The 12266-nt window shown below is 38.7% G+C and overlaps 1 protein-coding gene across 29 annotated transcripts in view; it reads left to right on the top strand.

Annotated features, from left to right (window-relative positions):
* The window catches only part of LOC105479022 (myomegalin), a 220063-nt gene that overhangs the window by 156217 nt on the left and 51580 nt on the right, over positions 1-12266 (top strand). For all 29 annotated transcript variants that reach the window (XM_071069792.1, XM_071069790.1, XM_071069844.1 and 26 more), the window contains 8 exons: positions 165-359; positions 3548-3715; positions 3882-3963; positions 4691-4782; positions 8123-8239; positions 8465-8602; positions 9934-10046; positions 11464-11591. In XM_071069792.1, the coding sequence (XP_070925893.1) occupies positions 165-359; positions 3548-3715; positions 3882-3963; positions 4691-4782; positions 8123-8239; positions 8465-8602; positions 9934-10046; positions 11464-11591 (1033 nt within the window). The remainder of the gene's footprint in view (positions 1-164; positions 360-3547; positions 3716-3881; positions 3964-4690; positions 4783-8122; positions 8240-8464; positions 8603-9933; positions 10047-11463; positions 11592-12266) is intronic.

Here is a 12266-nt window from a genome sequence, read left to right as displayed (position 1 = left end):
TGCAGGCCTGTGCTAGATCTGGTAAAACAAAAATGAGTAAAACGTGATACTTATTCTCAAGAATCTCACACCTCCTTCTTCTATGATAGATTCTTATAAGCCCTTTGATATTTAGTAGAGGCAGTTCTTTCCTCTGGAAACTTACAGTGTCCCTTCTGCATTAGGATCTTAGTGCAACATTGCTGTGCAAACTTGGACCAGGGCAGAGTGAGATAGCAGAGGAGCTGTGCCAGCGTCTACAGCGAAAGGAAAGGATGCTGCAGGACCTTCTAAGTGATCGAAACAAACTAGTGGTGGAACATGAAATGGAGATTCAAGGCCTGCTTCAGTCTGTGAGCACCAGGGAGCAGGAAAGCCAAGTAAGGATTAATGCACAGATCAGAAAAGTATCATGTAGTGCGTTTATAGTCTGCAAATAGGAAGCATTTGCAGACTATAGATGTGTGTATATTTATATATTTTACAGTCAACTCTGTTAGTTTCTTTCCTTCCATTTATTACCTAGACCACAGTTTTATTTATTTACTTACTTATTTAGAGGTGGGGGTGGGTCTCGCTGTGTTGTACAGGCTGGTCTCGAACTCCTGGGCTCAAGCAATCATCCTGTCTTGGCTTCCCAAACTGCTGGCATTGTAGGTGTGAGCTGCTGTACCTGGCCTAAGACCACAGTTTTACATTAATCATCAAAGTATGAAAAATTTCTTAAAATCCTTGAATTTGGAAGGGTGCCTAAACAATACGTGTATCCATTAACTTCATTACATGCATTTTCTTTTCCTTAATAATCTGATCATTTTGAGAGAAAGGCGTAGGGGTTGTGAGTGTTTTGATTTTGATTCTAAATTATTAAGACTTGAGTGATATTTTGCATTTCCAGTCAAGGTATGGGAAAACTTACACTCAACATGTTTACTCTTAGTTTTTGTAAAATCTGAGTTATCTTAAGAGGGAAAAAAGATTGCGTTTTTCAGAGGTCATGGTGAGAATAAACAATCTCATAATAGTATGGAGTGTATTAATTCCACAATATTTAAGAAGTAAATTCTTTTTTTTTTTTTTTTTTTCTTTGATGGCATCTCCCTCTGTCACCCAGCTGGAGTGCAGTGGCGCGATCTCGGCTCACTGCAACCTCTGCCTCCTGGGTTCAAGCAATTCTCCTGCCTCAGCCTCCCAGGTAGCTGGGATTACAGGCATGTACCACCATGCCTGCTAAGTTTTGTATTTTTAGTAGAGATGGGGTTTCACCATGTTGGCCAGGCTGAAATGTTGGATCATTCCTGGCCTCAAGTGATCCACCCATCTTGGCCTCTCAAAGTGCTGGGATTACAGGCGTGAGCCACCATGCCCTGCCCATAAGTAAATTCTTAATTTTTTCTCATTTCTATGTGTTTTCTTCTCAAGGCTAAAGACTCTTAGTTGACTTATGCTGCATTTCAGATACCAGTAGCTCTGAATCCCCCTGGACAGTTTTTAGAGGAAGATAGACTTTTTTTGGCCTATGTTATTTGACCCCATAATATTTTCTTACATTTCCTCATATTGTGAAAGGATTATACACCACTGTTCTAATTGCTAGGCCTACTGAAGTAAACACACATCTTACTAGAAAGGTCCTGCTGTGTGCTTCAGAAATTGTTTCTAAAATAGACCTAACAACATTATTCTAAATTATTTAAGTCTTTGGCAAGAGGCTAGGATCTTTGAGTTTTCTTTTTAACCTCTTTGTGATTTGGAAGAATTAGTCTTTATTATACCTCAGAAAAAAAAATTATGCACTGCTGGTAATAGAATAATGGAGATGATGGAAATTACAGGAGATTTTTCAACTCAAGAAGATTAATGGTTGTATTCTTCTACATCTGCTTCTCTAAATTTACATGCAAAAGAAATCACCTGAATAGCTTTTTAAAGATGTAGATTGTGGAGCTCAACTCCAGAGAAAGAAATTAGGATGTATAGATGGGACTTTAAGAATTTGCATTTCTAACAAGTTTCCAGGTGATAGTGATGCTGCAGGTTCATGGACTGCACTGGAGGAGCACTGCTAAAAACTCTTAAATCCTACCAGAAAAAGAGCGCCAAGGCAGATAGAGCACAGTATATGTCTTGTATGTTATTTATTACGTTTTTTTCCCACAGTTTTCACAGATATTTTTATTAAGGTACTTTAATAATATACTGATACTTCTAACATGGTTATATTCAAATCTCCAAAGAGCCCACATTTTACTTACTGAAAAATGGAAGGTTTTTTTTTTCGTATTTCCCTTAGAAATTGTGACAAGAGGTCAGCTTCTCCCTTAAAACAGTAGTACTTTTCCTCAGAGACAGTTGGTGTTACGATTCATCATCTTATACCCTCAGTAATTTTAATATCAACTTAGTATTTCCAGATTTTCTGTTTAAATGTAGACTTTCTGTGCATTAATAGTTAAAACTGTTCTAGCTCTTTCCCTTATTGTGTCATCATCTGTCTTAGAAAACTGAGATTTGAAATGAAACAAGCTGAGTTTGGTGATTTTGAGGTTGAGATTCTCCTAATCATGTGGTCTGATAAAAATGTTTATGTGTGTAATTGATTCATTCAGTAAATATGTAGTGAGTGTCTATTATGTCCCAGACACTGTACTGGGTGCTTGAGATTCAGCACCAAGTTGCCTTTAGGAAACTTCACATTCCATGTAGGGGAAGCAGAGAGAGAGAGAGATTAGATAATGGTAAGTGCATTGAAAAAAAAAATAGGCACAGTAAGGAGTGTTGGAGATAGAGAAGAGATTGCTGGGTTTAAAAAAAAAATTTCCCAGCTTTATTGAGGTATAATTGACAAATATTGTATATATTCAAGGTGTACAACATGACGTGTTGATATACATATACATTGTGAAATGATTGCCACAATCAAATTAACACAGCCGTCACTACACATTTTATGCGTGTATGGTGAAGACACTTAAGATCTACTCTCTTAGCAAATTTCAAGGAAATAATACAGTATTATTAACTAAAGTCACCATGCTATACATTGCATCCCCAAAACATATTCATCTTATACCTGAAAGCTTGTACCCCTTGGCCAGCAAGACTGCTGTTTGGATAGGATATGCAGGGAAGACCAACCTGATAAGGTGACATTTGGCCAATACCTGAAGGGAGCAAACCACACAAATGTTTGATTGAAGAGCAATCTTCCCCTAAGAAGCAGCTGATCCAAGAATAAAGACATTTGTTAAACTAATTCAAACCAGAATCGTAACACCTTAGCCTGATAGTTCTAGCAGAACCTATTTCAGATTCTCTTACCTGTTATAGATGTGTTAAATTCAGTTTTTTTCCCAATATTCTGCCTATGAGACTTTATTTCCATTCACTTAACTATGTTTTTCCCTGTAAACTGAAAGCAAGGGAACTATTTCCTAAGGACCCACTGTTTTCTGTTGTTGTTTGTTTGTTGTTTACAAATGGTTGACTTTGAAGAAATAATACCAGAACAAAAAATTTGTTTTACTAGAATATCTTTCTAATGTTATTTGTGATTTCCTCTTACTAGGCTGCTGCGGAGAAGATGGTGCAAGCCTTAATGGAAAGAAATTTGGAATTACAGGCCCTGCGCCAATATTTAGGAGGGAGAGACTCCCTGACATCCCAAGCACCCATCTCTAACCAACAAGCTGAAGTTACCCCCACTGGCCCCCCTCTTGGAGAACAGACTGATCAAGTAAGAACTATAGACTTATATAATTCATGCTGATTCCATTTCCTTTTTACATTTGAGGTGTATGTTTGATAATTTTAATACCAAATTCTGAGAATATTCTCAGTATTGTCATTGTGATCATAGTTCCTGCATCTTCCTAAGTCCCCCAACTTTTGCAATTTTTTAGGGTTCAATGCAGATACCTTCCAGAGATGGTAGCACTTCATTGACTGCCAAAGAGGATGCCAGCATACCCAGATCCACATTAGGTAAGTATCAAATTTCATTTCATTAAGGGACTTTGTTTTTCTCTTGTTTTTCCTTCTAGTAATCTCCGTATTAATAGGTTTGGACAAGACTCTTTTCTCTTCCTATCTTAATGGAACAAATAAGTTTGGAATTCCTCTGAAAGGCTGAAGCACTGTCCTTACCTTATGTTGAGTCGAGATTATTGCTCTGGGTTCACAATTTGACCCAGAGAAACTCTATCCTTATTCTCCTTTTCAGATAGCTTTGCAGGGATTCAGAAATGCAGGAGGTAGTGGTTCCATTCCTGCCCAGCAGGGCCATGAGCTGACACCTTTTCCTGGGTATCTTTCAAGTCTGGGGCCACTCAGTGTAAGTTGACATCACCTACATTAAACTGTTAGGAAGGGTAGGCAGTGTACATTGAGTTATTTGCCAAGCCTAGCCCCATTCAGGGGATGGTTTAGAAAAGTCTTACAAGTAGTCATTCTCTAGTAGAAAAACTTTATACTAATCAAAGAATAAAACAATGTTGGATTTGTGAATATAATGTTGTTTATTCAGCCTTTTCTTTATAGCATCTAGGATGATTGCAGTATTTTGCTATTACAAATAATGCTTTTTACATTTGTGTGTATGTTTTCTTTTTTCTTATTATTGGAATGTGTCCTCTGTAAATTACTCAAAGGAAGCAGCAGATACCACATTATGTTAATAGCAATTAAAACTAGCGCTATATTTTTATTTCAGGAGACTTGGACACAGTTGCAGGGCTAGAAAAAGAACTGAGTAATGCCAAAGAGGAACTTGAACTCATGGCTAAAAAAGAAAGAGAAAGTCAGGTGAGTTTTCTAGTTAAGTCTTAATTTCAAAATCCCTGTTATTTTTTCTTTCAAAATAGTTTATATTTAAAAGCATATAATTCTCCAAGTATAATATCTGAGTCCAAATGCCGGGTATGACTTTTTTCTTTTTGGAGAAAGTTATTTTATATATACATTATCTCAAAAAGATGCTCCTGTTTTTAGATTGGGACCATTAAAACCTATTAAGTGCTGGAAAAATGTAACCGTCTCTCCCCGTTGCTAACTGGAATAAAATAATTGTAAAGTCTGGGAGTGGTGGCTCATGCCTGTAATCCCAGCACTTTGGGAGGCCGAAGCGGGCGGATCACTTGAGGTCAGGAGTTCGAGACCAGCCTGGCCAATAGACGAAACCCCGTCTTTACTAAAAATACAAAAATTAGCCAGGTGTAGTGGCGAGCGCCTGTAATCCCAGCTACTTGGGAGCCTGAGGCAGGAGAATCACTTGAACCCGAGAGGCAGAGGTTGCAGTGAGTTGAGATCGTGCCATCACACTCCAGCCTGGGCAACAAGAGCAAAACTCCGCCTCCAAGATACTACTACTACCACTAATAATAATAATAATTGTAAAGCACTAGTGAAAAAAGGAAGTGTTGTGTGATTGCTGCTTAGAGTTATGACATTAGACCCATGAAATTAGTTTTAGAAACATGAAACAAGAGAAATTTGAGTATAATCAATGTTGATCAAGTATTCATGTGCAATGTACTGTGCTAGGTATTTAAATTAGCACTAATGCTCACAGCTCTACACAAAGTAAGTGGTGTCGACCCAATTATTATAGACGAAGAAGCTGAAACACTGATTTCTCTTTTAAAATGGGAGTGGAGAATAATCATGTAATTAATAAATGCCAGAGCTATGATTCAAACTCAAGCCTTTTGTGACTTCATATACTTCCTAAGAAGATTCATTTCCTAGAGCACATTTTTCCCACCTTACGCTTTAACTCTTTCTAGCATAGAGTTCTCATCAATTTTTTTAGAAGAGGCCTTTCAAAAAAGATTAGAGATTCCCTTCCCCCTGCATTTCCTCCACAGCTAGCTGCATACTCAACTATGATGCTGAAGAAATGCTAGGACCACAGCACAGAGTTACAGACTGAAACTGAAAGCTTGTTTGTTACTATGTTGGCATCTCTTTTAGAAGATCAGTCAGTGTCATGGCTTTCTGAATTCAGTTGAGCTAGCTAGTCCAAATAGCTCCTTAGTTTTTTTTCTACCTTTTGCCATAGCTAGATCTATAATATAAAACCTGTGTTTGTATTTCTTTTGATTTCATTTTGATCTTTTTTTTTTTATTTCATTACCATATTTCTGCTTACAAACAGACTCATGTTTTATGACTCAGTTAGTTTTCAGGATATGAGAAGGTGTGGCGTTTAAGAAACACCAGTTTTAAAAATCCCCTAGTCTCCCTTCCTCTTTGTGGTTCTACCTTAGCCGTTATCTGATTATTCATGTTAGATATTTTAGTTTCCATATCCTCTTCCTGTTTTTCTCACATTTATCAAATCCAAAGTAATGTTACTTTTTGGTTCTGTCCTGTTTTCAGGATCATGAAATTGAAATGCCTATGAATGGGTATTTTGAGTGGGTGATATTTAACTATTGCTAAATTCCTTTAAAGGGTTTCTTTAAAATAACTTGTCCTTACCATAAAGACTGTATGGATATGTGGGATCTACAGGAAAGACATTATTACCTAGTGGCTCTGAGTCAGCTTCCCTGAGTTCACGTTCTAGATTTACCACTTACTAGCCAGCCCTGTGATTTCTGAACAAGTTCCTTAATTTCTCTCAGACTCAATCACCTTGTCTGTAAATTGAAGAGTAGAAGAAGTCACCTTGTGTATACATCAAAGAGTAATTATCTCATAGGATTGTTGTGAGGGTTCACTCATTCATTCATTAGCTATATGGGGACCTTCTCTAAGCTTGGGCTAGTGCTTGGGATGAGGTAGTGAATGAAATCAGTAAGGTCTCTGGCTCTATATAGTTAATTTCTACTGGAGAGATACAGACAATAAATAAACAAACATTATAGTTATAGAGTATAGTAAGTGATATGAGGGAAATGATAGAAAGCAACATGGATGGAGACCATCTTAAACAGGGTGGCCAAAGAAGGCTTCTCTGAGCAGATGACACATAAGCTGGGACCTGAGGATGAACAGGAGGCAGCCCTGGGAAAGATATTTCAGGCAAAGGGAGTAGTAGTTGTAAAGGCCGAGTCAAGAGAAGGTCTGGTGTTCCTAGAAGAGAAAAAGTCTAGTGTGCCTACAGAGTCATGAGTGAGGAGTAAAATGGCAGATATTAAAGTAGGAAAAGTAGGCAGGAGTCAGATCACTAGGTTTGTTAAAAGGATTAAATATATACAAAGCATTTATTTGAGAGCCCGGGGCATAGTGTTAGCAGCTATGGTTATTATCATGAATTTTTTTTTTTTTTTTTTTTTTTTGACACAGAGTCTCGCTCTGTTGCCAGGCTGGAGTGCAGTGGCGTGATCTCAGCTCACTGCAAGCTCCACCTCCCAGGTTCAAGCGATTCTCCTGCCTCAGCCTCCTGAGTAGCTGGGGTTACAGGCACATACCACCACGCCTGGCTAATTTTTGTATTTTTAGTAGAGATGGGTTTCACCATGTTGGTCAGGCTGGTCTTGAACTCCTGACCTTGTGATCCGCCCACCTCAGCCTCCCAAAGTGCTGGGATTACAGGCGTGAGCCACCGCGCCTGGCCTATTATGATTTTTAATGAACTTTGTCATAGCCAAGTATTTGTCATTTTCTGGTGAGAACACTGAAAGTTTAGGGCATGTAGTGCCAGCTTTTGGCAATATTTCTTCCTAGGTGGTGGCATGTTCTTCCATCAGGAGGCATGTAATGTTTGGTGATCTCTCGTGATGGTAGCAGCTGTTGCTGTTTCATGCTTTATCCATTCATTCATTAAGGGTTGCAAAATGGAGATACCCTCATGCTGTCACTTTTTCATCTGTTGGGTGAAATACATAAAAACTTCATCTCTTCTTGCTGCTGCTAATGGTGACCATTCTTTTTCAGTATCATAATAAGCTTGTTAAACAAATTTGATGTGTTTTATAGTGCCAGCTAAAGTGGAAGACGTCATTAAGAACAACTATGACATCTTCCCATAAAACATCCTTTGGTACCATACTGCATGGATTATTGATTTGAGGCTGTAGAGCCCTATTCATGTTCTCGTTTTCTTTTGCATTACTGGCTGATAGTGATATGATATGCAAAAGCATTTGCCTCGGTGTTAAAATGTAAACATGGCAGATACTGTTTCCTCTTTTCACAGATGGAACTTTCTGCTCTACAGTCCATGATGGCTGTGCAAGAAGAAGAGCTGCAGGTGCAGGCTGCTGATATGGAGTCTCTGACCAGGAACATACAGATTAAAGAAGATCTCATAAAGGTCTTTCAAAACTTTTCAAAGACCATTGGAAATGTTCACAGCTCAGAATAGCTGTAGGGCATCTTCAGACAATATCTGCACACATTGGATCCCTTGGCCAGTGATTATCAATATCCCACTTGAAAGTATAGGCAGACTATTTTAAGAATGTTTGTTCCCCTGCTCCTCTGCTGAATAACCCTTTTATTGCTGTTTTCACATCCACACTTATTTTTTGACTTGTAGGACCTGCAGATGCAACTGGTTGATCCTGAAGACATACCAGCTATGGAACGCCTGACCCAGGAAGTCTTACTTCTTCGGGAAAAAGTTGCTTCAGTAGAATCCCAGGGTCAAGAAATTTCAGGAAACCGAAGACAACAGGTAAGTTATTGGAATGTAAACTTATTTATTTATTTACTTTTTTTTTTTTCCCAGTAGAGACAGAGTTTCACCATGTTGGTCAGGCTGGTCTTAAACTCCTGACCACAAGTGGTCCGTCCTCCTCAGCTCCTCAAAGTGCTGGAATTACATATAGGCATGAGTCACCACATAAGACAGGGTCTCACTGTGTCACCCAGGCTCGAGTGCAGTGGTACGATCACTGCTCACTGCAGCCTCAAACTCTGGGCCTCAAGGAATCTTCCTGCCTCTGCCTCCTGAGTAGCTGGAGCTGCAGGTGTACACCACCACGCCCAGCTCAAGCCTTATTTTTCTACTGTGAAATAAAACATGGTAAAGCTGTCAATCTCAGCTATTTGTGGAGGGTTAGTTGATGGTATTTCATAGAGAACTGTGCTCTAAAGTTTCCTACTTTGGTCAGTAGCAGCTATAGATGCCCCTTTCTGACATTTGTAGTTCTGAAAAGAGCAGCAGTTCTTTTGGACACATACCAATAGTTATCCCTCACACTCATACATAAGTCACCTCCCTCTCAACTGAATCGTTCTCTTTTATCTGCGTTTAACCATGTTCAAGTATCTCCCAGTTAAAAAAAAAAAAAAAGAGAGAGAGAGAGAGAAACCCCTGTCTTTTCCCCAGATTTCTTTGTAGCTACAGCCTTGTTTAACCATTCTTCAATGCCAAACTTTTCCAAAAGACTTACTTGCCTGTACTCCCTGTCTCCATTATCATCCCTCTCACTAACTACTCACCCCACTCCATTCTGGCTTTTAACTCTACCTTAAACAACTCTGTTGATTATACATTATCATAGCTCATTATCTTTATAGCACTTATTACATGCACAGTGACACACATCTATGATTAATGAACGTCTTTTTCCTCTACTAGATAGTAAGCTTTCCCTTAGGACCTAGAACAGAATCTGTCCCATAGAAGGTGCTCAGTAAATATTTATTGAATGAATGAAGAATATTAGTGAGTCCTATTATATACATATCCTTCTTGCCTGTCCTGTTTCCCTCTTACTCCTTTCTCTTAGCTGCTTTCCTGTGCTTCTAGCTTTTCTCTCCTTTTTCTTCTTTTTGCTCCCATGTTTGAATTCCACCTTACAGGGTTTTAAAGATTAAAAAAAAAGGTAATATGACATTGATTTGAAAACTATAAAATGGTATCAAAAGCTTAAGTATTAAGATAGTGGGCTTTTTAAGTCCTAGTACATGTTAATGCATTTTCTTGTTTCTCAGGATTAACTGTGGCTTCATGTCTCACTGTGCCATTTGCGTGTTGCTTCTTCTTTCTTCTTTTCTCAGTTGCTGCTGATGCTAGAAGGACTAGTAGATGAACGGAGTCGGCTCAATGAGGCTTTACAAGCAGAGAGACAGCTATATAGCAGTCTGGTGAAGTTCCATGCCCATCCAGAGAGGTAAGAGAGTGGCTGTTTTTCCTTTTATTCTTTATTGAAATTTTTATTTCTTTTACTATTGTATTCTTTTAATGCCTTTTATTCTTCATTAAGTGCAGATGCTTATGATACTGAAGAGGGGAGAAAAAACAGGGACAATTACTGGGGCTACCCACTTTGTCATTTGTTTTATGGATTGCTCTGAGCCTCAGTGTCAAAATCTCAAGTTGGGAATAGTGTCTGTTTCACACAGCTATTGCAGAGATTAAATAAGAAGACAGCTTTGGTATCTAAAACAATGCCTTGCATAGAGTAAGCACTCAGTGTATGTTCATTTCTTTTCTGTGATCCATGTCCTGTTAAAGGCTGTTCTATTATAAACGTAAAGCTATACCTTGTCTCTACTACAAATACAAAAATTAGCTGGGTAAGGTAGCGCGTGCGTGTAGTCCCAGCTGCTCGGGAGGCTGAGGCAGGAGGATGACTTGAACCCGGGAGGCAGAGGTTGCAGTGAGCCGAGATCCTGCCACTGCACTCCATCCTGGGTGACAGAGTGAGACTCTGTCTCAAAAAAAAAAAAAAAGTAAGGCTATCATGGGCACTGATACTCATTTAATATCATTGAAGAAAATATATTAATTGGGATGGCTAAATCATCCTGGGACCACCGATAACTATCATGATGAATATATTTTCTTCTACCTCTTGATTTTTGGTCACATATATGATACCTCTCTGGATCATTTTATATTCTCTTCATTTTTTTTTCTCATTTTGTCTTCCCTACTAGCCCCTTTTACTCTTTTTCAATTTTTATTGTTATTATTATTTTTGCTATTCAGTTTCTTGTAGTTTATTGTTGGGCTTTAAAAATGTATTCTTTCTACCAGGGAAATGAAGGCAGAGGAAAGGTCTGATAGGACCAGTTGATTGTGTTACTTTTTAAAGAACCTCTGGAGCTTTAGTGTTTATGAACCAGATTCCTTTTCAGCACACCATCCCACCTCAAGTTTGGTAACAAATGAGAAAACAAGTATCTTCAGTAGTGGTTCTACTTGGCTCAGTCTTGCTCCAGTTTACATTTAGTTTGTCCTGGGTTTTAGTTTTTCAGAAAAAAAAGCTTTTAGTCAAATAATAAAATTTCTCTTTTTTGGGCTATAGGGGTGTGAAATAAATCTTAGGGGCTATAATTTTATGTGAAATTGGCCCAGAATCTAGCATAAGGGGCAAGCTTTTAAAAAAGGGAGCAGTCTTTACTGATCTATCAGCGGTGAACACAAATGCCACACAGACTACATTCATTTATTGTGTCCTGGAGAACAATTACTTTACAAAGTCGTGTAGCTCAAAGTGGCATTGATGGTTCTTTGGAAGCAAATGTGGACTCACTGCAGTTGATGGCTAATCCATTTTCCTTCCATGTGGCATGTTTAATCAGCTCTGAGAGAGACCGAACTCTGCAGGTGGAACTGGAAGGGGCTCAGGTGTTACGCAGTCGGCTAGAAGAAGTTCTTGGAAGAAGCTTGGAGCGCTTAAACAGGCTGGAGACCCTGGCCGCCATTGGAGGTGGGGAACTGGAAAGTGTGCGAATTCATCACAAGCATGCCTACTGAGCACTGGCGGGTCAGACTGCAGCCCAGGATGGAAAACCTTGTTTGCACTAACCAGAAAGATCCTTATCTGATTTTGGCAGAATTAAACGGTGACTTACTAATGATAGAACTGGTACAAGTAGCATCAACTACAAAGTGAAACTCACTTTAGCCTACATGGATCTCACTGTACATACATATCAATCCCCAAATTGAATGGTAGAGGTTGCAAAGTGTATTTGCACATTTTAAATCATTTTGCTTTAGTTTTTCCACTTTTATTCATTCTTATCTCTAGCCTCTTCTCATTTCCTCATCCCTTCTGTGGGCCAATAAAGTTTATTCTTCCCCCACTTTCACAATCCATTTCGTATGCTCCATATCATATCATAAATGCATGTGTGTGTATTATTTTTGCCATTTAGTCAACTCCTCTTTGAGTGAGAGCATTTTTTAAATCAAAAGAGTACAAGTTTTAAGATGAGAGAGTGGGAAGGAGATTGAGAGTCTGTAAGAATGACTTCGTAAAAGTGATATAATCCTTATCAGAAGGTAATCAAAACCAGGAGAGTCGTCTTGTAATAGGAGACTGCAAGTATTGGGAAGGCCAAGTTAAAGAACAGAGGCAAAAACTATGAAAGTGATCATA

This window comes from Macaca nemestrina, chromosome 1, assembly GCF_043159975.1.
Source record: "Macaca nemestrina isolate mMacNem1 chromosome 1, mMacNem.hap1, whole genome shotgun sequence".
Lineage (NCBI taxonomy): Eukaryota > Metazoa > Chordata > Mammalia > Primates > Cercopithecidae > Macaca > Macaca nemestrina.
Note: the sequence above shows the minus strand (reverse complement) of the source record. Positions and strands in the feature narration are given on the sequence as shown.